A 22,436-nucleotide genomic window follows, 5' to 3' on the forward strand; every position below is an offset into this window, starting at 1 on the left:
AAATAAAAACAAACATTTATCATAATGATAATTCTTTTTTTTTTACAAACTGTGAAATAAACTTTTCAAAATGACCTCTTAACCTGTTTTGGCCCCAAACATAACTGAAGATTACAAACAGATTACACAGCAATTTGTGTTTGAGTTCATTTAAATTTGCTTTTTTTTGGTAAATAAGGGAATATAAACTTTTTGTGTGTGTTTGTTGTAGGAACTGGCACTGGGATGAGCCGTCATGTGGCTATGAAGTGTGCGTGGTGATGTATCACCAGCCATCCGCTCCTCCTGGTCTGGGCGGGCTCTACATGTTTCAGTGGAATGACGACAATTGTGAAACCAAGAACAACTTCATCTGCAAATACACTGCAGGCACTGCTGACACTGCATTTCAATATACTTTTATCTAGTAAAACACTTGAACGATGTTTAAACAGTGATTCATTCTCTCCACAGAGAATCCACTGGACCCTTCCCCGTCTCCCAACTCTACTCAAACAAGTATAATGTGCTAAGTGTGACAGTCAAAAAAGAAGAAAGCATTATGTAATATTTTAAAAGTGTGGCCAGACTCAGCAGCATGGATGCTTTTCATTACAGATATATTCCCTTCATCGGTTCTGCCGTGGAATCCAAGCGACCAAAACCAGGAAAGAAGCACAGGTTGACTGACCCAATAGTGTTAAAAACCTTTGGCCATTCTCCACAAAGGAGAAGAGTATCACACTCATGCTCACTGATCTGCTGTTGTCATATCCAAATGCCTACATGACAGTCACTATATATGTATCTCTCTGCTGACTTTGTCTCTCTTTAAGCTTTGAATCTGGTTTACATCATCATTCCCACCATCCCCTTGATACTGCTGTTACTCACAGTGACAGGAGTCTGCTGCTTCAAACTGCTTGTCAGACGGTGAGGATCCAAAACAAGATACTGAATACTGAACACAACATTTTACTTCACCTGAAGATCTCACAACATCACAATTTAAAACATTTGAAGTACTGTTACTCAAACTTTAATATGGCCACACTGAGAAGTTTTAGAGTAAGGGTAAGTGTTGAAGATCTTACCAAGAGTTGTAATGTCCACTCCTTACTGAAGTCATCTTTGTTATACACCACATAACAAACAGCGAACCCTTAATAAGTTATCCTTAAGGGTCAATTTAGTGTAATTTTGTTAAGGTGGAATCAGCCATTCTGGAGAACGTTTGCTGTCAAAATAACTTTTTGTAAAAATCTGTGAATATTTACAGTGCCTAGGCAGTAATACACAGCCTAGGCACTGTAAACAGGCATGTTTCCAGCTCCGGTGGCACCCCTTTGTTTACATACCAGTTTACAGAGCCTAGGGCTAGTTGTATAAACACTAGATGGACAGGAAGTGGATTGGGAGGAGATATTCACAAATTTTGACTAAAAGTGATTTTACAACAAGTGTTCTCCAAAACTATCATTGTTTTAGTCCCCCTTTCAATTCCTTCTAACTTCCATACCCATTCTGTGGCTCAAATCTAATGCCAATTTTTCCTTACATTTTTTAAATCGACCCTTAACTGTAAAGTGCCATTTATAAAAGAAAAGGCCTTACACAATTCCTAAGACTGTTGGAAATGTACTAGACTAGACTAGAAGCAACGATGGAGGGCTCGTCTGAGGACGACCTAGAGAGAGAGAGAGAGAGAGAGAGACTAGATGTTATCATGCTTTTACTACAGCCTCAGTAACTTGTAAACAGTGTAATCTGGATAATTTTTTTCTATGTTAATGTTTGAGGTGTTTTGTTCTTGATGCTGCTTTTCTGTGTGTGTGTGTGTGTGTGTGTGTGTGTGTGTGTGTGTGTGTGTGTGTGTGTGTGTGTGTGTGTGTGTGTGTGTGTGTGTGTGTGTGTGTGTGTGTGTGTGTGTGTGTGTGTGTGTGTGTGTGTGTGTGAGACAGAAGGAGCAAACAGCAGAAATCAGAAGTATGCCAGACCGACCCGGGCCTCTGCCCCAGCACCACTCCACCCGACGTGTACAACGTCATTCGATCCCAGAAGGACGATGACCTGGTTGCAGCTCGCCCCAACACCAAAAACACCTCCTTTTTATGCTCCTCACCGGACACACCCACAGGTGACTACGACAACCTGGGAGGTCGGGACACAGAGAGCGGCTTCGTGACCCTAGCCAGCACAGAGAGCTGCTTCCTCAACTTCGACCTCAATGACCTAAGCCTGGGGCACCACGGTACCCGAGACTTCTACGACACCAGCTTGGGCCGCTCAGGGAAGAGGGACCTGAATAACAGCAGTCTGGGTCGCACCAGGCACAGGGAGTTTTATGACAGGAGTCTCGGTCGCCGTACCACAAAGAGTGAGCATTACGGCAGCAGTGTCTACGGGGACCACGGATTGTATGACGTCAGCATCAGAGGAGGGAGTGACCTCTATGATCCCAAACCAAGGTCCGGGAGTCACACTGCAAAGGCTGACCTCTATCAGACATACATCACCAACGGCAAGGAGGACACTTACCAAACCAGCCTCCAAACCTATGGAAACCGGAAATCCTACCAAGCGAATCTGGATTGCTACAGAAATGGCCTGAATCTTGATGCCGAAAGGAGATACTTCAACGAACAAGAATGGATCAACAGAGAAAACTACTGATCCTCTGAACAGCCACTTCATTGTGTGTACGTCAGTGTAGGCTATGTGTGGATGAGGGATTGGCAAGAAAAAACTGGGAATGCATGTTGGTTTATAATCAAGTGACACATCGTCGATGGCCCCAGCCAGTGGCCTGTTGGTAGCCTAAGCCTGTGGGGCAGCTATTTGTGGTATTTAATACAATTTTGTTTAGGAATATTTTATACAAGTAAAGGATCAATTACCCATATCACCAAAAACCTGCTGATCTTTAGAAATGTGTACAGCTGTTAAAACTGTACCTAAGATTTCTCCCACAACCCCATGTTAATGGATGCAAATTCACTTGGAATCAAGGTTTCTTTGTGGTGCCAATGTCTTTGGAGAATTACATGTTAATAATTCAACAGCAACCTATATTCGCACCAGAAATCAAACTGGATGCAATTCATTTTTTTTTGTATTGGGCTGAATCTCGAAGTCATTGGTGGTTAGACGATGCAGCACTACATGTAAGTTAGAGGAACACACATTCTAGTAATATGGGTGCATTACTTACACTTTGAAAGGACAATAACAATAGATATTAACGGAGACCCCGGCTTTACACATCAAAGTCTGTTTACAGGTCTTGTGACGTCACACGAGTCAGCGTCGTTTGAGGCTGAAAACTACAAATTTGAAAAAGTAACATTCCAACATTGGGTGGTTGGAAAGAGGTCAGCTCACCAGACCTTGTTAACCCACTATTCATCTCCACCTGAGGCTACATTAGCAGCTACTAGCATAACACACCTGAATTTCATACCGAACCATTGGAGATCACGTTATATACGTAGGCCATCATTCATAATGTAATAGACCTTGCATTCTTCGACAAAAAAAGAATAAGAATAGGTTATTGATATCTCTGGTTCTTCTGCATCAACCTTCTGATCCGCTCTGAAGAACTGTCCATCTTGAGTTGGACAATATTATGGTGCAATACTGAATCAGTGCAGTACTTTTCTATCATAAGTCCCCTCTAACATGATTAGGCCTTAAGACTAGATCCTTTCTTATGACCTTCTTATAGACCCCCACTCATTTCAGATGATGTTTGGGAATAAACTGTGCAAAACTCAAACTATATTCTCTGTTAGACAAATGCAAATGCAGGAAAGCCAAGTTAAAGCTAAAATGAAACATGTAGGACTTTTATCGCGTCGTCTAACCTTGTTTTACAGATCTGAATGACTATGAGGGACATTGACAGTGTGTGTGTGTGTGTGTATGTGTAGCAGCTTGTTTGCATGGACTTGTCATGCTGCCCTTGCTTGGTAGAGGTCTTGGACCCATGTTTACGCTGTGCCTGCAAATACTGTTGTAATCACACCCAAGTTTACCTGATAAAAAACAGGCTACCTCAAACAGAGCCAAGACACGATATACGCTTGAGGCAGCGAAGGCTGGATATTTTTTTCATGCACTGCAGATGTTTTTTGACATTGCCTTAAATTGTGAGATGTCCAGTACTGAAATTTCATTGATACACCTTTTCCTTGAATTATTAGTGGCTTTTCTATCTCCTATCGTGGAAATCAAAGACTTCCAAAATAATGCTAGCGAGTGGAAAGGTGGCTAATACAGTGAATTCAGTGCCTGCAGCCCGACCACAGCAATGGCATGACATTAAAAAGAATGATAAAATGAAGCATCACTGTCATTATTTACTCAAAATGTATAATGCATTGACAGCTCTCCTGTAAGCGAGAGTGGTTTGTATGTTTGTTACAGAAGGAAATCTTCAAATAAAATGAGATTAGAATTGAATTTGTCTGTGTGTGGTGCAGGGAGTTTTTACAGTCTCCCCCTCCAAAGAAAAACAGGGTTGGGTTCGCAGTAAATCGTTTTTTATTGACATTCAATGTTAAATTAACAACACACACCCTCACTTTCATTAATCTCCAGCACTCACACCTGACAGAGCACACAATAAGATACTGTTCAAGTGCAGACAAACACTACAAGAAATTCTTCCATTCAGGCCACGTTTTCAAGTGAAGTATGAACAAAAAAACATACTTGTAAAATCTTGTAGTGTGCACATTCATTTCCACAAATAAAAAGACACACTCACACACTGAGATAAAAGTTTGACATACAGGTCCACCTGATACCTGCCAAGCACACCTGCCTAAATACCGCCTGACACGCTCGCACGCACACACACACACACACACACACACAAAGTCCTTAAAGGGTCTGATATTTTCCAATGTTTAATGACACAAATACTTCAACAAGACATGCATGCACTCATGTACACAATCAAACCCAAGCACGCACACACACACACACACACACACACACACACACACACACACCCACACACACACACACACACACAAGCTGTTTTGAGGGGAAGTGATTGGTTTCTGGTGTACTCTGGGCCAGGGTTAGGTTCAGAAGTCAGCCGTGGGTCCGCTTGCGAGGCTGCTTTTGCCGCCGTGGTTTCAAGATGACGTAGCGCCTGTAGTTTGTGTGACTGTCCGATAGAAACGGAATGTAGAACGCCCTGAAGACAGGAGATGACCTGAGAGAGAAAAATGTTTTATTAAGATGACTGCATCTTTCTCTTTTAAGCTTTTGTACACAAAGAAATTAGTTTGCAGTTCTTAATTTCATACCCTCTTTTTGTATTTTCTTAAAAGTTATACCAAATGTTTAAAGTGTCAAGAAGATACTACTTTGTATTTCCAGTCTATTCTTTTCTTCTTTTTTAATTTTTTTAATTTAAGGACTAGAAAATATGGGAGAGTATGAAAATATAAAAAAAAATATTATCACAATGATTTTTTTTGCTTAATGATCAATATCGAATTTATCACAATAAATAATGTGATAACGCTAAAACCTGATGAAACAAGTTGGTTCATTGGTAAGCTTATAATATAGTTTATCAACATATGTTTTGATAAAAGAATATTGAATCACATTTTAATGTAGACACTTAAAACTGCAGTCTGAATGGGTGTCATGTTTATTTCGGCTGTGTGATAGGCTGATAGGTATATCCATATGGACTGGAGAATAAATGTCCAATGTTTAGAATAGTTATAGACTTCAATTTAATTGCGATCCGCAATTGAGATCGTTTTATCGCCAAGCCCTATTTGGGAGCCATGATTTTCTGTGTAAATGTTGAATTTGGAAAAAATACCTCGATGCTTGAAGGAAAGGCTTGTGGGCGATGACGCTCCACTCCTCTTTGTTTGCTAAATAACGTGGCTCAAGTGGCGTCTCTTCATCTGTGTCCAGGTCTACCAAGTAGTGGCACTGCCGTAAATCCATCTGCCAAGAGTAGAAACATCACAATTAAAATGGAACAACTGTCCGTGAGGCAACACACATGCACACACATGTCTGAGTGACTCACATATCGAGTTGGCTCCTCAAGGTTCTGGTCGTTCATATTGGCTGGAATGATCTGTGTGGCCAGAGGACCAGAGGCATACGGCTGAGGCAGCTGCCCTTTAAAGTCAGACTGAATGAAGTGCAGTTGCCAGCTGGAGAATAGGAAGAGAATATATCAGCAGGTCAGTGTCACTGAAAAAAACACATTCTGTACTTTATCAAACTTTGAAGACCTGCTTGGGAATCCTGGATACTAACTTGTGCGGTAGAAGGAAGCTGCTTGGGAAGCGGTACCACTCTTTGCCAACACACACACTAACAGGCCTGCCTTCAGGGACTGAGTGAAGGGTCGGATCCTTGGCGATGCGATGGAACTCCGGGTACAGGTCCAAAGGGGCGTGGTAGCCTGTGGAATGGGAAAATACATTTAATTGCATCCTTCTTGAACTATTTTTTTGGTTGCCTTACAGACATAATGAGGAAACAGTGTCTTTGTGTACACACACCTTTGAAGAGGGCGACAGAGCGAGACAGTGACAGCACTGTGAAGACTACAACTGAGCATAGAGCCAACCAGTTGGAGGAGACAGTGTAGTGCTCCAGTCGATACCGCTGGAACAGGAAGTGGTAGCATTTCTGCAGGAAATAGAACATGTCAAAATTAATTTTCCGAGGTCCAAGTCTGAGGCTGGCTACAGTCAGTTCATGCCAACAACACACAGGTGTTGCTGATTAATGGAGGTAAACAGTTTTTGACTGTGCTCTGTTGTGGTCTTTGTTGTGTAAATTGATTCGTTTTCTGGAAGACTCATTGGATGTCATGGAACGACAAAGTGGACAATAAACAACGTCTGATATACGCTTATTGGCAAGCTGAATGTCATTTGATAAACTGAGTGCACATCTTAAAAAATCTAGAAACCAACCAGCAGCCAGTAGTGGCAAAAGCATGGGAGATGTCAACGCGGGAGGCCTAATACAAGTAAGCCGACTGACACAGTCTACTGTTATACTCTCAAAGCTAAAATTGGAAAACCGCAAAACATACCTGTAGAGAGGAGAGTGCTACTGCTCCGCTGAGGCAGATGAGAGGGTAGATGGGAAAGAGAAAACGCTCTTCTTTATGAGGTCTGGTGAAGAAAATCAACATCCACAGATACATGGGAGACAGAGTCAGCCAGTACGGACGGCCCAGGTTCTGCACTGCAGGAAAACACATGCAAGAACATGAAATCACGAGAGGCGCTGCCGTGGAAACGTGGTTAAATTAGACAAAGTTCTTATTAGCAGTCACTCACCATTGAACCTGTGTAACAGTGTCTCCATGAGAGCTGTGAGAGGCAGAGAAAACAGCGCCAGGGCAAACACCAGGTTGAAATTCAGGATCCCGTTTACAAAGTAGAAATGCCACGGCTCTGTACCTGGTAATCAAACAACACAAAACATTGATGTACAGACTATCACAATTAAAACAATATTGTAACTGTACAGTTGTTAGTTGTTGCAACAATTACTTCAAAAGGGAAAATACACAAGAATTAGTTTTACCAGATGAAACAGTGAATAATAGTGGTGGAGACGCAAAACCAATGGTCCTATACAGAGTGTGTTCTTGCCTTTGTCTGCCAACTTTAAAATGCTCATGTTTTTTTTAGGGTCCTTTTGCTACATTAACCTTACAATCACTATAATAAATAAATAAATATTGCTGTCACTCAAATTGATCAGCTCTAGCAAGGTATTACTGTTCTCTTAGTGCAATTTGAGACTGTCCACTTATAAAGAAGAATACCTCACATCGCACAGCACATGTAAGACCTCTAGTGGTTGTAATACCTGGTGCAGTTCAGTTTAAGCGGCCTCTTTGTTCTGCACTTACTGTTATTAATCACTTATCCTACCAACGAGAGTGGTCCGTCTAACTTACTCGATTAGAAACTTTGAACATTTCATTGTCATCCATAAAGCAGTGTTTTTGTTTAGAAATAAAACACAATAGGGGGGCGCTCGTGGTGTAGTGCTTGAGCTGAGGTTGAATCTTTTTCCAACATATATAATATAATATAGTTTAAAACAATATTTTGTGTGATCTAATGTATTACCATACAGGTCGGGTCCATGTGGTGTGAAGACATTATACAGTAGAATATTGAGTGGTGCGATGACCAGTTTGCCATAAAAGATAGTGTCCACTGCAACTAGGGGTACCTGAGAAAGACACACAGAATAACATAAATGGTTAACATAAATTAACCTATTGCTTGTTAACATTTAGCTTTAGCAGCGTAAACATTATATGTGATAATTCATTCAATGAGGAGAAAATGCATCATCCCGTCATGGTACTGCATTAATGATTAACTGTCAAACAGAAGGTCTGTGCACACATCTCCATGCATACGCAAATTTACTTTATTTAAATTAAGGCTTTAAAAGAAAATATTCTCACCAGCAGCAAAAGCAGAGCAACAACCGACCAGATGATAAAACTTTTCCATTGCCGCTTTAACACCAGCAGGTCGAAGGCAATCGGAATCCTGAGAAGGAAAACAAACCAAAGCAGAATTAAGATACATTCATCACATAAGGATACATTCTGACAAGTGTGCCTCCAGTAAAGCATTTCAGAGAGAGAGGCCTCTCAGTTAAGGATCTTACCCAATCACAGCAGAGAACGGCCATCCAACGATGGCACCGGCAGCCACACCCATAATGGCTAAAGGTGTTGAGTCCTGGAACCATCCCGTCATGGCAACCAGCGTTGTGTACATACAGAAAGAGGAAGGCAGGAACGCTGAAAGAAAAACACAATCTGTCACAGTCAATGTTACCTCTGCCTAGCCTTATTTATCCCACCTTCATTGGAACCGTGCCAATAACGGGAACTTGCAGACCAAAAATGTATCCCGAATATAAAATGCATACTGCACACTTTCTGAATGGCAGTTCTGCTCTACAGCTTTAATCAGTGTACAGGTTTGGCAATAAAGATAACTGAAATCTGATGCACTGTAATATGTTATCCAGTGTGGGAGGGAGTTAGACAGGCAAAGAATAGTTCAATTACAGTCATATACCAGGGAGAATAGATATTAAAAATGTATCTAATGTAAAAGATTATGTAAACATAATGCATTATGTTGGGATGGATCAACTGAGCCAATAAGTCTGACCAACCTGCAGATGAGCAGAACATTCCCGTGCTCAAGACCAGAAAGGCCAACATCAGACGACCCACATGCAAACCAAACTTCTTACAAACTGCCCTGTGACAAAACGGAACAGAGTCATTGGCTTCCACATATACAGTACATTCATATAGAGATACTGTAGAGGGTATGTATAACATCAGCCCAAAATGTGTGAGCCAAAACACCATGCATTTAAGAAGAAGAGTGTAAACTCACTTGTAGAAATAGAGTTCACAGACACAGCAGGAGAACGCTAAGACACATCGTACAAAGTAGAACACCAACACCTGCAACACAGTCATAACACAAGCCTGAATCTTCTGCACATCATTATATTCCAGTATAATGATGTCATGCACATGTCTGTGCGTGAGTCCATGTTTGGTTTACATTTATTTATATTTCTCTAAAAAGGATGTAATGTTCCTACAACAAAAAATAATATGCTGTGACAATGGGACATTTTTTGAAAACACGGGCCTCTTATTACAGAGAGGAAAACGTGTGACACAAAATATCTGCCTGTTATGATGTGTCAGTCAATTGAAGTCTTTTGAAATATCGACAATAACAACAAACATGGATTGTGGAATAGTTACCTTGTTTGTCTGTAGAACATGGGCATGCAAACAAGCAGGAAGAGCATGTAGCCATAGGTAAGCGTACGACCTGATGGCGTACAATGGAGAATATTCCCATGTTTGCATCCCTGTCCCGTACAGCAGGTAGTGCATCTGTCAAAACAGTCATCATCATCATCATCATCATCATCATCATCATCATCATCATCACAACAAGCGTGGACATGAGCAGTTCTAGAAAGAGAAACGGACATTGACAAATTACAGCACACTGCACTTTGGGATTTTGACAGTATGGCGTGTTACTCACAGGCTCCCAGTAGTTAAAGGTCTCATCGCAGTCTGAGATGTTGCTGAGCAGAGCTGCACAGAACCGTGCAGAGAGGAGGCATTTAAATGCAGTTGATCCTTCTGGAGCCCATACCTGCCCTCCGCGACTTATTGACCTATTAGGGGAAAAAACACACACACTTACTAAGTAACATACAATCACATGTGTCATTTTTGTTTTTATCGTTTGTTGTGTGACTGTTAATGTTGTTGTGATATTGTGAAGTATTTGTAATGTAATAACGCACTGCAATGTAAAAATGCACAGGTGTTGAGTGGACTCCAGGATGAATAGCTGTGGCTATCTGTGGCTATCTATGGCTTCAGCTAATGGGGATCCCAATAAATCAAATCAAATGCATTTAAATAGTGCATCATGTCTGCAATTGGAAAAAGGTCTACATCTTAACTGATTGAATCTATGTACCAGCCTTTGTCCTTGTGTTTCAACATGCACAGGGTTATCTGGTTATTTCCAGTGCACCTGCTTTTCAATGGATCCCCAGGTAATAATAAAATCAAAATAATTATCTCTCGCGAGTCGCATGTATTGTGCACTTCTGCTTAATATTTTTAATTTCATTTTTAACATATAGGGGAAGGTGGGGTGATTTGTGCAACTTTTTACTCAAAGTGATTTTAAAGTGAGGCCTTGACAGTTATGTCTCCAACTCAAATATGTACATATATTTCAGGATGTTGTGCATCCCTGGCAATAAAAACTTTGGATCTGGAATAAACTGTTTAAGAAATATAGCTTTCGGAAAAAAAGTTGTCTTGTCGCACAAATCACCCCACGTAGTGGGGTGATTTGTGCGTCATTGTGTCACAATGACAAAGTCACCATCATCATCTTTCTGGCCATCTGAACTCTCATCAGTGGTGTCGTTAAGTGGAATTGAGATGTCACTCTCTCCTGAGCTACTGTAGACTATCACTTTCTTTTGGTGACCAGCGTATACAGCCATGCCACTGGCACAACTCTCAGAAATGTACTTTGCACTAGTTGCTCCGTGCTTGTGGAACCAACTGCCACCTGACAAATGTGATTCCCCCTACATTTCTGCCTTTAAATCAAGGCTCAAAACCCATATGTACACCCTGGTGTTTCCTCCCCATTAACCTCTGCACTACTTACTTACCTCTGCACTACTATCTGTGTTTATGTGGATGTATGGGCTTTACGTCTTTTATTTTGGTTATTGTTATTTTACCTTCATTGTTTACCTACTGAATGCACTATGTACAGCACTTTGGACAGTGCAAACTGTCATAAATGTGCTTTTATAAATACATTTTACTTACTTACTTACTTATAACTCACCCAGGCCCTTGCGCACAAATCACCCCATCCCCAGAATTTTGGATAATAGGCATGATGCAGCAATTTAGGGTTGACATTGTGCTAACTATATAGACTCAAAATGTAGCATACCAAAGCACTAAAACATGTGTCAAATGTTTTCAAACGTGTCTATAATTGTTCAGACACAATAATCAAAAAACCTTGATCATGGAAATTTTACTTTGAAAGGCAAAACACAGTTTTTTGAGCTTAAATGTGCTTATATCTTATTCCTTGTGTCTCCCTTCTTTACAGGATGAGTCAAATGGATGGCTCTTCTTAAATATGTGGTCACATTTCCAATTTCTTCCACGGTTTTCTAGAAACAAGGGGTTTTGCAACTTCCAAAATGCACAAATCACCCCACCTTCCCCTATTTGGATTTAGAATTGTTACACTTTATTTATATATATATATATATATATATATATATATATTTGTGTACTTTTATTTAGTATTTTCTTCAAATCTAATAGGATTTTTGTTTTCAATTGGAATTACAATATCAGCCTATTTTTTTAAGGAAAAGTTGACTATTTGAAATGAACACAATATCATAATATCTTAGCATTTATATTATTCACCTTTAGCTGTAATGAGCATGTCCTGCAAACAATGCAAGTTTGATGACCCAGGCAGGTGACTATTTACTCAACCTGAACTAACCCCATTTTTGACATTCCTTGTGTGTGAGAGACAGTGATTAGTTAGGTAAGGGGTTGAGCTGCAGCTTAGCATCGATCCTCACGTAATGACACGTCATCTTACAAAAGACTCATCAACAACAACTTAATAAACAAAAACACCCCATGTAAAATAAACACGTGTCCGTGCCGAGCAGGAGTTGACCACCTTGTTGTCATGGTATCATAAATATGGCAGTGAGACGGTTTGTGGAGAATGAATGAATCGGACCAAAACAAAACTGCGTTACCTTTCAACGTAAACGATGCAACTAGTTACTTATTGGGTCCGAAACGCACTTAAACAACCATTAGATTTTTAACTACTACAAACATGTAGTCCTGTAGGTTGTTGTGAGGACGTTATCGATCCTTGTTATCGGGTTGCTAGGATCAAAACTTCCTTATCATTTCAAAGTAGCTAGCTAGCTAGCTCCCCCACCCCCTGCTCAGTCTGTCAGTCAGACCGAGGAAGGAGCTCACTGCAACGGGGAACCTAACGTCTATTCTCCCGGCTCATACTCACTCTTGCCGGGTCTCTGTTGTTTTACTGTCATCGCCGCCTTTCTCTTCTTTCGGTGGCCGAGCTTCTGCGGGGACGTTCACGTTGCTTGCATCTATTCTGCTACCTCTCCTAGTTCTCTGACGAAGCGCTTTGGCCGCCATGATTTCCGATGATGCTCCCGAGTCGAACTTCGGTCATTTTCGCAGCCGTCCGGGTTTTTGCCAGCTCTCATCTGGAGACGTATGAATGGCTACGAGTCAAAACCTAATAGCCGCCTATCTATGGTCAAAACATTGCTTTTTTCTCATTTCACTTTCGTTTTTGTATATATTTAAAAACATATATATATATATAATAACATACACATTAGAGGAATGGGGATATTATAACGTAGTTTCCTTATAATGCTCAATTGGCTCCATTTCCAATCGTTCAATCCCAGTGAATTGCAAAACAAATCCTATTGCCTTTTAGTCAGTTCACAGCGGGTGAAGGCAACCATACAATCAACTTTAAGAATAATGAAGTTTAAAGTCATAAAATAGTTGTTCTTTAATATTTGCTTGGGTTTAATGGGTCAATTCTTTTAACAGAAAAGGGAAATCAACATCTGCTTTTTACCTAATTTACATCCCAACAAACTCAAACTTATTCTTCCTCCCAGAACCAATACATAGTTCAGGAGACATAGGAATTCATGGACTACTGGTAACCCAAAAGTCTTGAGCATAGCATTAGTCAATATTTTAATATTACAATAATTCTCAATAGACCACATATTTATGTTAAATAACAGGTTTATTTTAAGATCATTGATAAACGGATTTCCAATCACATTTCAAATGCTTAATATTGAAAGCAATGCCTCAACGACTGTAAACACTTTTCATTCACAGTTTTGCACTATAGCCTACACTTTGCTATATAGTTATGCAATCTGCTCAGCAATAACGAACACACTTTTTTGTAACGTCTAGGTAATTCCCTTTTCCTCCAAGAGACTTAAATATAGCTATCTGATGGTGACTTGTAACCGAGAAGAAAGTAAGGATTCTACACGTTGATGAAACTGGAGAGCTTGTGTGTGTGACAGAGCATGTGTGTGTGAGTGGTAGATGAGTCTGTAGCAGTAGCTGGTCTGGCTCAGGTCAGGATGGGAGAATGTGTCCACGAGTTTAACTTGCTCCACGGTCCCATGACTGGCCTCTCGGACCACAGCGTAGAACTTCCTGTCCTCCCATGTCGGGCCCGTCCAAAAGCTGATGTCAAAGCTGAAGTGCTCGGGGTACAGGGAGAATGGCTGGAAAGGTTCCCCTGGCGATGGGCGCAGTGCAAACTGTTTTACAAAGCGTGGGTCGTGTGACCACAGCAGCCGCCAATCAGGGAGTGAGAACAGGAGCACAGCGAGGAGGTCCAAATTTAGGGAGACAGTGACATGGCTGATGTTGTCGCTTGCATTGCTTGCGAACACCCTTCCTACCGAACCCATTGGCCGTGTCAACAGGCGCAGTCCTCCCTCTTCTCTGACTAGGGAGACCCCGTAGGGAGAGAGTAGCTTTTCCAGCCTTTCTCCAAGCAATTTCATTGGCTCACATTCGGACAGGTAAATACCTCTTAGGAGAAGCTCGTGAAAGGCAGGTGGAGCCCAGAGGTTGATGGGTAAGTTCCTGAGCACCAGGCCACTCATACCATATAAGCTGGTAACACCATTACAGTCCCCATGGGACCCCTCCTTCACATGTCCTTCAATGCTTTTATCATTCTCCCTGTGACTCCCTGCATTGTCAATCAGCTCTTTTTTAGTTAGAAGCTCTTCAACATAATGGATCAGGGATGGACGCAGCATATGAAGACCACTTTCTTCTTCAGGATCAGCATCAAGAGAGCATGCAGACATTAGGCACTCAACGCTTTTGCTCTTCACTATGTCCACTTTCTCTGAGGTAACACGTGTGGTGCACGTCACGTCTCGAGAGCATTCCTCACTGTCCAAAGACGTCAAAGGATCTTTCTCTTTGCTTGTGGAGATGTGAGTGTCAGAGTTGAGGTCTCTCTGACGCAGGTGGATCCAGTAGCAGTGTGCACTGTCCACGTCATGGCAGCATGCCTGCAGCTGTTTGGCCGTGAGGACGAAGGGAAAGGTATCTGTCGCCATGGAGACCAACCACTTCTCCGCTAGGCCCTTGAGGAGATAATCCTGCACCAACTTAACAGGGTGGGTAGAACCGTAGCTGAGAAATCCCCTGGTAAAAGAAGAGACAGTAAGCACATGTGATCGGCATATTACTCACATAACATGAGAGCCTCTGTGTTACTGTACCTGAATATGTAATCACTGAGCTCGGCCGGTATGTTGTACCGAACTTTCTCCCCTTTAACATCCTCCTCCACCTGAAGTATTTGAACAGAGGCGTAGGGCAGGCTGCGGGTAAAGATGTGGAGCAAACTTTTCTCCACGTGAAAGCCCTTATCCTGGCTCCTGAACAAGAGCGACAACATGATTAAACAGCGTTAGTATGCAAATACACATGCACAGGGACACAAAGGTATTTTCTATTCGTACACTGTAACACTCACCTTTACTCCTTACCTGTATCCAGTGCACCTGTAGCTCTGGTATTTCTCACTTTCAAAAGAATGGACGTCAGTAAGGATTAGGTGAGCCTCTGCTGCCATGGCAGCCACCTGCCAGCTGTTGTGCCACTCTCGCTTGGGGTGGTCCACTGGTGTGCCACCCTGTCCGTTGCACAAGGATACATGAACCTCCCCATCTTCAGCCAACACCTGAACACAACTGGAGGCACAAAAAAACACAAGTGCTCATTATATGCTATCCACCATCCATCAATTCTGCATGTCGTAATACAGTACTTCATATAAACATGTATACATGCACATAGTGTATATTTATATACACCTCTTTTATCTGTCTCTATTCAGCTTTGTTGTTGTTTGTCTGTATGTCTAGTTCTATCTTCCTTCAAATTCCTTGTATTATTGTGTACAAATAATTACAAAGTAAAGTTGATTCAGATTCTGATATTGTCATGGAAAATGAAAACTTGGAACTTTTTCAGGTTATAAAGATACGTTCAATTAACAATTAAAGCTGGGCATCATTAGCCCCTTATAATAATCAGAGATTCAACACCGCTACCAAAAAGCATAGACTGTATAAAGACTAAGAAGTCATAATCCTTCACTGTTAAATGGGATCCAAACAAAATCAGCCTCAAGGGAACTTAATTGAATAAATCCTTTAGTACTCTATAACTGTCTGGTGAAATAGAGAAAAAAAACTCAGGTATTGTATGTAAGTTCAAGTTGTAGCCTACCTTTTGGCTTAAATGTCTCGTAGGCTAAACAAGAGTACATATTATTATTTTGTGGGGAGAAAAGAAACAACACCCAAATTAAACATAGTGATCTCTTTTACATTCAGTAGCCTATTGAAACAAAAGTCAGGAGAAGTAAACTACTTATTGTGTAATTATTTAACAAACAAAAAAATCCACAGCTGTTGAATGATTTTTCTTTGGCGAGAGAGATGCTGTGAATGGGTTGAATGGTGTAGTGTAACGCAGACGCAGTTGTACCTGAGGAAGAAGTTTTTGAGAAGCTCTCTGTTCTTTTTGACCCCACTCTTTCTCCCACAGTGAGGGAAGTTAAACACCACACGGTCAAACACATGGCCCCGCAGAGACGCACACTCCCCCAGCTTTGTGCAGTCCACTTCGAAAAGCACCGTTCCACCTGATTAACACAAAATAAAGGGTTTATAAAAATAATGATTATTCAGCACAAATATTAAAGCGCTCGCCAAGCCATACCCGAGTCCTTGATTATCTGGATGTTACTGGCAGAGCCGTCGTGCCGCAGGGCCTCCTCTTGACGCTGCAGACAGGTGGCAGTGATGGTGGTCTCCGTTTGCAACTGGCTCACAGAGGCAGAAAACGAGAAGTTCCCTTCTCCCACCAGCAACATGGACCGTGAAGGCGACATGCCCGGCTGGAAATGAGAGGGGCAGCCCAATGTTGTATCAGAACATAAACAAAATAAAACAGTCTATAGTCAGAACGCGAGCCCCGTTTTTAACCCTTTGAGTCCGAATGCGAAAAGAAGAGACCATAGGAAGAGACACTGGTGGGAGCGACAGAGCACCTCCAGTCTGATTCGAGGTAGGCTATAATATGGTTATTGCATGTTTTAGGTAGGCTAAGTAACATCCGTAAATAGTTTCTACGATCCCTCTCGGCAAAATAAATCTTGAGTTTAATGTACCAGAAAGCGGGTGCTTTTCCCCTGCTACTCGCAGCAGCAGTACATGAAAACCCTTATCTCACCTGTAGCGGCGGGCGACTTGACGGCATGGACCGTAGACGGCCGTGTATGTGTGTCGCACATACAGTAGTCCGGCCAGAAACAAAACTCATTGCGGTTACACTGTTTATCCGAGGACTTCAATTTGCCACACGACAATAACAGAGCAAATTTATTTAAAGTCGCAAGTTAGGTCAGCAAGATCGAACAGAAAGTTTGTATCTCAATAATATTATTTGTATGCGTTTAAATGAAAAAAGCTCATGCCACGGTATTCTCCGTCATGTTTCCAGAGGGACGCATTTGCAGGGCGGCGCATCACATCTGGAGGAGGGGAGGAGGGAGCTATTTGCAGCATCAGTTGATCCCAGCATCATATCCTTGCATGTTTGCAGTCTCTCGCTCTCAAATATCTCACCTGACAGTTTTTCCCATGTGTCGCTCTCAGCTCCGATCGGGATTTTAAGGCCTTTCGACAACAACGGAAGTACGTGGTGACACTAACTAATCGCACACATTTGTCTGCTTCTGCTGATGCTAAGGTCATGCTAGCTAACGGAATTGCTGCACCTGCATATGAATACAACAGAGCAGCCTTGCATGATGCACTTGGTCGTGTTCCTTCTTGCAAATCAAGATATAAATATAATAAACAAATTAAAAGGACTAGTCAAATAATGGAACCTTTACATTTGTTTATATTTATATAGTCAGACCATTTTATAGGCTTTATTCCATTTTATTCTGTTAATTGTATTTCAGGGCAGGTTTTATGGTCTTCCTCAGTTCTCCTCATATAGGTAATAAAAGAAACATTAAATATTACAGGTGCAGGCTGCAGGTGAAATGGATACAAATGGGTCATAGGCTAGCTAGCATCATGATCAATCTCTCCTTCGTCTCTGTCTGTCTTGCAGGAAGTGTTGCGCCCACATGGGCAGCGTTCTGGCTTTGTCTTCTGGGCCGGGCCATCAGAACTGGCCTTTCTCCAATAACTCCCCTCCTTCTCGCTGGGATGCACACCCTGCTCATTGGGACAGTCCGCCGCGCTGGGAGAGGAGAGATGGCCGCCTACCCAACCCAGGCAGCTTTCACTCTCTCCACAGAAGCTGCAAAGGTATGTCCCAGCTTAAAAGTAAGGAAACTGTGGAATGCACTTTGTGGTTAAAGAGGAGAAAGCAGAATGTTATATAGGCCTGCATATAAGGGCGCACACATAGTTTGCAAACTTGCCTAGTGTGAGTGCATCCTTTAGTCCGAAAAACAAAGCCCTGTATTTTCATTGACTATTTCTGAAATCAGCCACTGCCAGTGCACAGTGCACTTAATCACAATAAATGTGATATTTATGTTGTTGATTGGAACATTTTTCTCCTCATCTCCCCAGATGTGTTTCCTCAACAAATTGAGGGAGTCAAGATGATCCTCAATAAAACTCTGAGCAGTTTCTTTAAGGTGACTCTTCCATCCATGCAAATTTACGTTAAATCTGCGTGTACATCTTTTCACATCTTTAATGTATGTGTGTGTGTGTGTGTGTGTGTGTGTTTGCTTGCTTCCAGGTCAGTCATACTCTCCACCTCAGTGCTGTAAGTCCATCGTACTATCGATTCCATGTGGAGCATCTGCAGTCTGATGATTACAGCAAGGACAAGGTTAAGCTCGAGACACATAATATATACATAATAAATGTGATGCCACAATTTAATTTTTACGTAGCTTCTGCCTTTTTTAAGTTGACATGCCTGATGCTTCCCCACATTTTAGGACTCCCCTGCATTGATCGGTGAGATGGACTCCTCAGGCAGCCTGAACGCTCATGCTCTTCTGCATCTCACTGAGCGCGTGAGAGCTAGAACAGTGTTCCAGGTCAGATCCTGATGTCTGTCTCTCTCATTAAATCCATCAATTTCCATCCCATGATCAGATACTGTACACTTTACAACAACGTAATGTTCTGAACCGGTGATTGCCTTCCAGACGCAGCAGTCCCAGTTTGTAACGTGGCAGTTCGAAACGGAGTACAGAGGGAGCGACTTCACCGCTGCTGTGACGGTAGCCAACCCAGACGTCCTCAGAGAGTCGGGTGAGAAATGACTGGAGGAATGATCTCAAAGTGATCAGCAGATCCTGATTAAGATGTGTCACTATGTTGGAAATGCTATCATTATCTACTGATTTAGGAAGAAATGTAATATTGCATGTCAGCTAAATGTTCTTTTTCTGTGCTGATACCCTACTCATAATTTTTATTCTATTTTGACTGAATACAACTGTCAATCTAGCAACACAAAGCATTATGGTGATATTCTGCTGTTGATCTCATGTATTCTCTGCCTCTTGGACAGTTATCCTTGTAGCACACTTCCTGCAGAGTGTGACTTCAGGACTTGTGTTAGGAGGGGAGCTGGTTTACCATCGGGGACGAGCAGAGGAAGGAGGAATTCTTACTTTGGCTGGACAGTACTCAAGTGAGGTGACATTTTTTATTGTGAATCTGTTTTAAACATTTCATTTAATTGAGCCGGTGTCTTCACTATATAAATTATTATTATTATAACCTTTATTTAACCAGGTTAGTCTCATTTAGATGAAAATCTTTTTTGCAAGAGAGACCTGGCAAAGCTGGACAGCAGTACACAGTAACTGTTACCACATATTACTTAACACAAACGCACCTTATGCTGGGCTTACACTATCTCGACTTTTCAAGCTATTTGACAATCTAATCTTCCAATGTCGGACTGAAATCACGGGAGTCTTGCTGGAGTTGTGGCGCACCCGTAATCTCAGTGGTTTGGTGTAAGGTGGTCATCCGACCCGATTTAGTCTTCTTCCCGTCTTGACGTTCAGACCTTATCAAACTGGTTTGATATTATCGTTAGTCTTGAGGGGTTGGCTCAAGCAAAATGACTTGAACACTGTCAACCACCAACAGGTGCACTCTCTCCAGCACTAAACACAACGCAGGAGGAGCGGCATTAGTCGCGACCTGTGTCCGCCTGTGAGGCACTTTTTTCGGAAAACTTTCACCTAGCAGCCTCGGCTGGAGAACCAGGCTGACAACTGCTCAACCTTCACACTTTACCGTCACATTTAGGGTTAGGAGTTAGATCTATTGGGGGACGAGATCAGCAAATAAAGCTGATCAAATAACTAAAGGATTCCCCCCGCTCGGAATATTGAATTAACTTCTTTTGAATAAAATAATAACAATCGCGTTTGCAGTTTTTAACATGATCATGCATGACATTTAGCCTTAAAGATAAGGGAATATAGTTGTTTATATTTACTTAACACCCAGTCCATTTTACCTGCTAACAAAACCTACTTTTTATTTGACTGAAATCACTTTAATCCCTGGTAGCAGGATTGGAAATAATATTAATCTCAAAAGGAATCTAGTTCCCTGTCTTTTCAAAATCTCATTCTGTGACTGAAAACTCAGAGAATTAATGACTAATTGTCTTCAGGTGTAAGTTAATTGTCTTTAGATGTTAGAGGGTGTCAGTCTTCAGTCTTTTCAAAGTCTTTTAAAAGTCCTCTAGTGTAAGCCCAGCATAAAGTGCAATTGAAAAAAAAATTAAATTACTGCTCTGTTATGGTCAATTTTGCTGCATCGTTTTTCTCACACTGCCTCTCTCATGCAGGACCCAACTGGGTGGTGACGCTGAATGCTGGGAAAGGAGGAGCGCATGCTAGCTACTATCACAGAGCAAACAAACAGGTACAGCTAATATCTTGATACTGAATGGACACACACATTTTACCTTTGGTGCATATTGCAAATGTGCATTTCGTTTGGGCTCGTGTTCACCAGATCCAAGTCGGGGTGGAGTTTGAAGCCAGTACCAGGACGCAGGAGACCACAACATCATTTGGGTACCAGATGGAACTCCCAGAGGCCAACATGGTCTTTCGAGGTAAATAGTTTTTCTGCAACTTTGAGTCAAATGTCTCACTCTCAGTGCATATTAAGAAAGCATACAAGTATACAATACCTTTTTGTGTGTGTGTGTGTGTGTGTGTGTGTTTGTGTCTCTGTGTGTGTGCATCCAGGTATGATAAACAGTCGGTGTATAATAGGAGGCGTGTTGGAGAAACGTCTGACCCCGCTCCCTGCCACCCTGATCATGGGCGCCTTTGTTAATCACAGAGGCGACAAGCTGCAGGTGGGTCTCGGCATCAACGTGGGATAATCCTCCTCTAACTGGAATTACAACGTGCTGTCCGGACATCCACTCAGAGACCTGCTTTCCCGAGGCTATAAAATTACCTGATTTTGTCAGCCTCGCTTGAAACACTTCCTACGAACCTCCTGACTAACGTGGATTGTTTGGGTGTTGAAAACCAGAAAATGTTTCCTGTAATCGGTGCATCTCATCCTGCGAAATACTTGTTTTCTGATTGGGTGACAATAGGATTAAACAGGGAAAAGGGATGAGTAGTTTGAGAGGCTCAACAACTATGACCTAACTGAAACCATACTGCACATCACTTTCCGGACAATGGAAGTAGAAAGGATAAGAGGCTTGCTCTACAGTAAAAAAAAAAAAAAAAAAAAAGGAAATGTAATATATATAGATTATATTGAAATATGTTCATGTTTTTGCTTTATTTGTAGAAACAGGAAAATCTGTTTTGCATAGGTAATACAAATGACCAAATTTGACATCCATTTCTCAGTTTCCATATCAGCTTCCTGCTTTTCTTGTAAATGCAGCTTTTGGCGCCTGTCTCCTAAATCGTGAATTTTGTGAGGAAAAGATTTCTGCTCAGCAATAAATCACACAAAACTACTGCTTAGAGGATCACAGTAAAACGTGGTCAGCAGTGCCAGTGTCATCTTTAAAACTTAAGCGTATGATTGAAGAGATTGTGTGCATGTTTTGTATTTGCCAGCATATAAAAGTGTCTGAGATACCACACATGAATAAATGTTGACCCCTAAGAGAAAAGGTGCTGCCTCATACACAGCTGAGAGATGTGATAGTGGCCATGCACTGACTCTGCTGAACTGTACTGTATGTATATAAAGACACGTGAAAACACTGACCTGTATGCAAGCTGCACTATAACTCACGCTGCTTATGGGAATTCCTAGTCCAATTTAACATTATAAATGTTGTATATGTATTATTTATACATCATGTAATATAAGCATAAATATATGGACTGTCTTTTTATTTTTACATAATTTATTAAAGATGTTATTTCTATCATACTAACTGTTTTGTTTTTCTTCCAAATTAATATTTGAAGTAATCCACAGTTCTGTAGCTATAAAACCCTGTATTCATTGTGTTAAAACTGTATGACTACATGCAATATAGAAGGGGTAACAGAACCTACCACTGAAGTCTTTAGATTTTCTTAACATATCTAGGAGGCTAAAGGGCCAGATCTTTTTGCTCTGGGAATTGTTGGTGAATACAACAAAGCTAAAAAGGATCT

The 22,436-nt window shown here is 41.4% G+C and overlaps 4 protein-coding genes across 4 annotated transcripts in view; 2 read left to right on the forward strand and 2 right to left on the reverse strand.

Moving 5' to 3' along the window:
- Nucleotides 1–2,652, forward strand: part of layna (layilin a) — a gene marked incomplete at both ends in the record, with an annotated part of 4,382 nt that extends 1,730 nt beyond the window's left edge. The window contains 5 exons of the mRNA XM_080041444.1: nt 212–369; nt 454–498; nt 598–660; nt 816–912; nt 1,941–2,652. Of these exons, the coding sequence (XP_079897570.1) occupies nt 212–369; nt 454–498; nt 598–660; nt 816–912; nt 1,941–2,652 (1,075 nt within the window). The remainder of the gene's footprint in view (nt 1–211; nt 370–453; nt 499–597; nt 661–815; nt 913–1,940) is intronic.
- A 1,888-nt stretch (nt 2,653–4,540) lies between these two features.
- alg9 (ALG9 alpha-1,2-mannosyltransferase) lies at nt 4,541–12,825 on the reverse strand. The gene is made up of 15 exons (XM_080041337.1): nt 12,684–12,825; nt 10,110–10,245; nt 9,818–9,952; nt 9,435–9,505; nt 9,205–9,293; nt 8,686–8,821; nt 8,477–8,564; nt 8,130–8,235; nt 7,326–7,448; nt 7,076–7,230; nt 6,534–6,663; nt 6,286–6,433; nt 6,050–6,179; nt 5,834–5,964; nt 4,541–5,206 (listed from the first exon to the last, which is right to left on the reverse strand). The coding sequence occupies exons 1-15, from the start codon at nt 12,821–12,823 to the stop codon at nt 5,083–5,085; spliced, it is 1,842 nt and encodes a 613-aa protein (XP_079897463.1). The 5' UTR covers nt 12,824–12,825; the 3' UTR covers nt 4,541–5,082.
- Nucleotides 12,826–13,464: 639 nt separating this feature from the next.
- On the reverse strand, nt 13,465–17,050 carry fdxacb1 (ferredoxin-fold anticodon binding domain containing 1). The gene is made up of 6 exons (XM_080041335.1): nt 17,006–17,050; nt 16,493–16,670; nt 16,259–16,415; nt 15,253–15,456; nt 14,983–15,141; nt 13,465–14,905 (listed from the first exon to the last, which is right to left on the reverse strand). Exons 1-6 carry the CDS (start codon nt 17,030–17,032, stop codon nt 13,675–13,677), a joined length of 1,956 nt encoding a protein of 651 aa, XP_079897461.1. The 5' UTR covers nt 17,033–17,050; the 3' UTR covers nt 13,465–13,674.
- Nucleotides 17,051–17,330: 280 nt separating this feature from the next.
- Nucleotides 17,331–22,028, forward strand: LOC307260947 (mitochondrial import receptor subunit TOM40B). Its single transcript, XM_080041346.1, has 10 exons — nt 17,331–17,469; nt 17,900–18,099; nt 18,370–18,437; nt 18,545–18,637; nt 18,750–18,851; nt 18,963–19,068; nt 19,331–19,453; nt 20,633–20,709; nt 20,803–20,905; nt 21,042–22,028. The coding sequence occupies exons 2-10, from the start codon at nt 17,916–17,918 to the stop codon at nt 21,179–21,181; spliced, it is 996 nt and encodes a 331-aa protein (XP_079897472.1). The 5' UTR covers nt 17,331–17,469; nt 17,900–17,915; the 3' UTR covers nt 21,182–22,028.
- Nucleotides 22,029–22,436: the final 408 nt, after the last annotated feature.

The sequence above is a fragment of the Ammodytes marinus genome, assembly GCF_949987685.1.
Source record: "Ammodytes marinus genome assembly, chromosome: 14".
NCBI classification, from domain to species: Eukaryota; Metazoa; Chordata; class Actinopteri; order Uranoscopiformes; family Ammodytidae; genus Ammodytes; species Ammodytes marinus.

Bases quoted from the DNA above. Each gene is read 5' to 3' on its own strand.
- fdxacb1 (XM_080041335.1), bottom strand. From the start codon at position 17,032: ATGCCGTCAAGTCGCCCGCCGCTACAG. The intron at 16,671-17,005 runs GTGAGATAAGGG...TCTCATTTCCAG, and splicing joins CAAGTCGCCCGCCGCTACAG to CCGGGCATGTCGCCTTCACG. The intron at 15,457-16,258 runs GTACAACTGCGT...TTGTGCCTCCAG, and splicing joins CTCAAAAACTTCTTCCTCAG to TTGTGTTCAGGTGTTGGCTG.
- LOC307260947 (XM_080041346.1), top strand. From the start codon at position 17,916: ATGGGCAGCGTTCTGGCTTTGTCTTCTGGGCCGGGCCATCAGAACTGG. The intron at 18,438-18,544 runs GTGACTCTTCCA...GCTTGCTTCCAG, and splicing joins CTCTGAGCAGTTTCTTTAAG to GTCAGTCATACTCTCCACCT. The intron at 19,454-20,632 runs GTGAGGTGACAT...TCTCTCATGCAG, and splicing joins TTTGGCTGGACAGTACTCAA to GACCCAACTGGGTGGTGACG.
- alg9 (XM_080041337.1), bottom strand. From the start codon at position 12,823: ATGGCGGCCAAAGCGCTTCGTCAGAGAACTAGGAGAGGTAGCAGAATA. The intron at 5,965-6,049 runs GTGAGTCACTCA...TACTCTTGGCAG, and splicing joins TTGAGGAGCCAACTCGATAT to ATGGATTTACGGCAGTGCCA. The intron at 5,207-5,833 runs GTATTTTTTCCA...TTTCTCTCTCAG, and splicing joins CCTTTCCTTCAAGCATCGAG to GTCATCTCCTGTCTTCAGGG.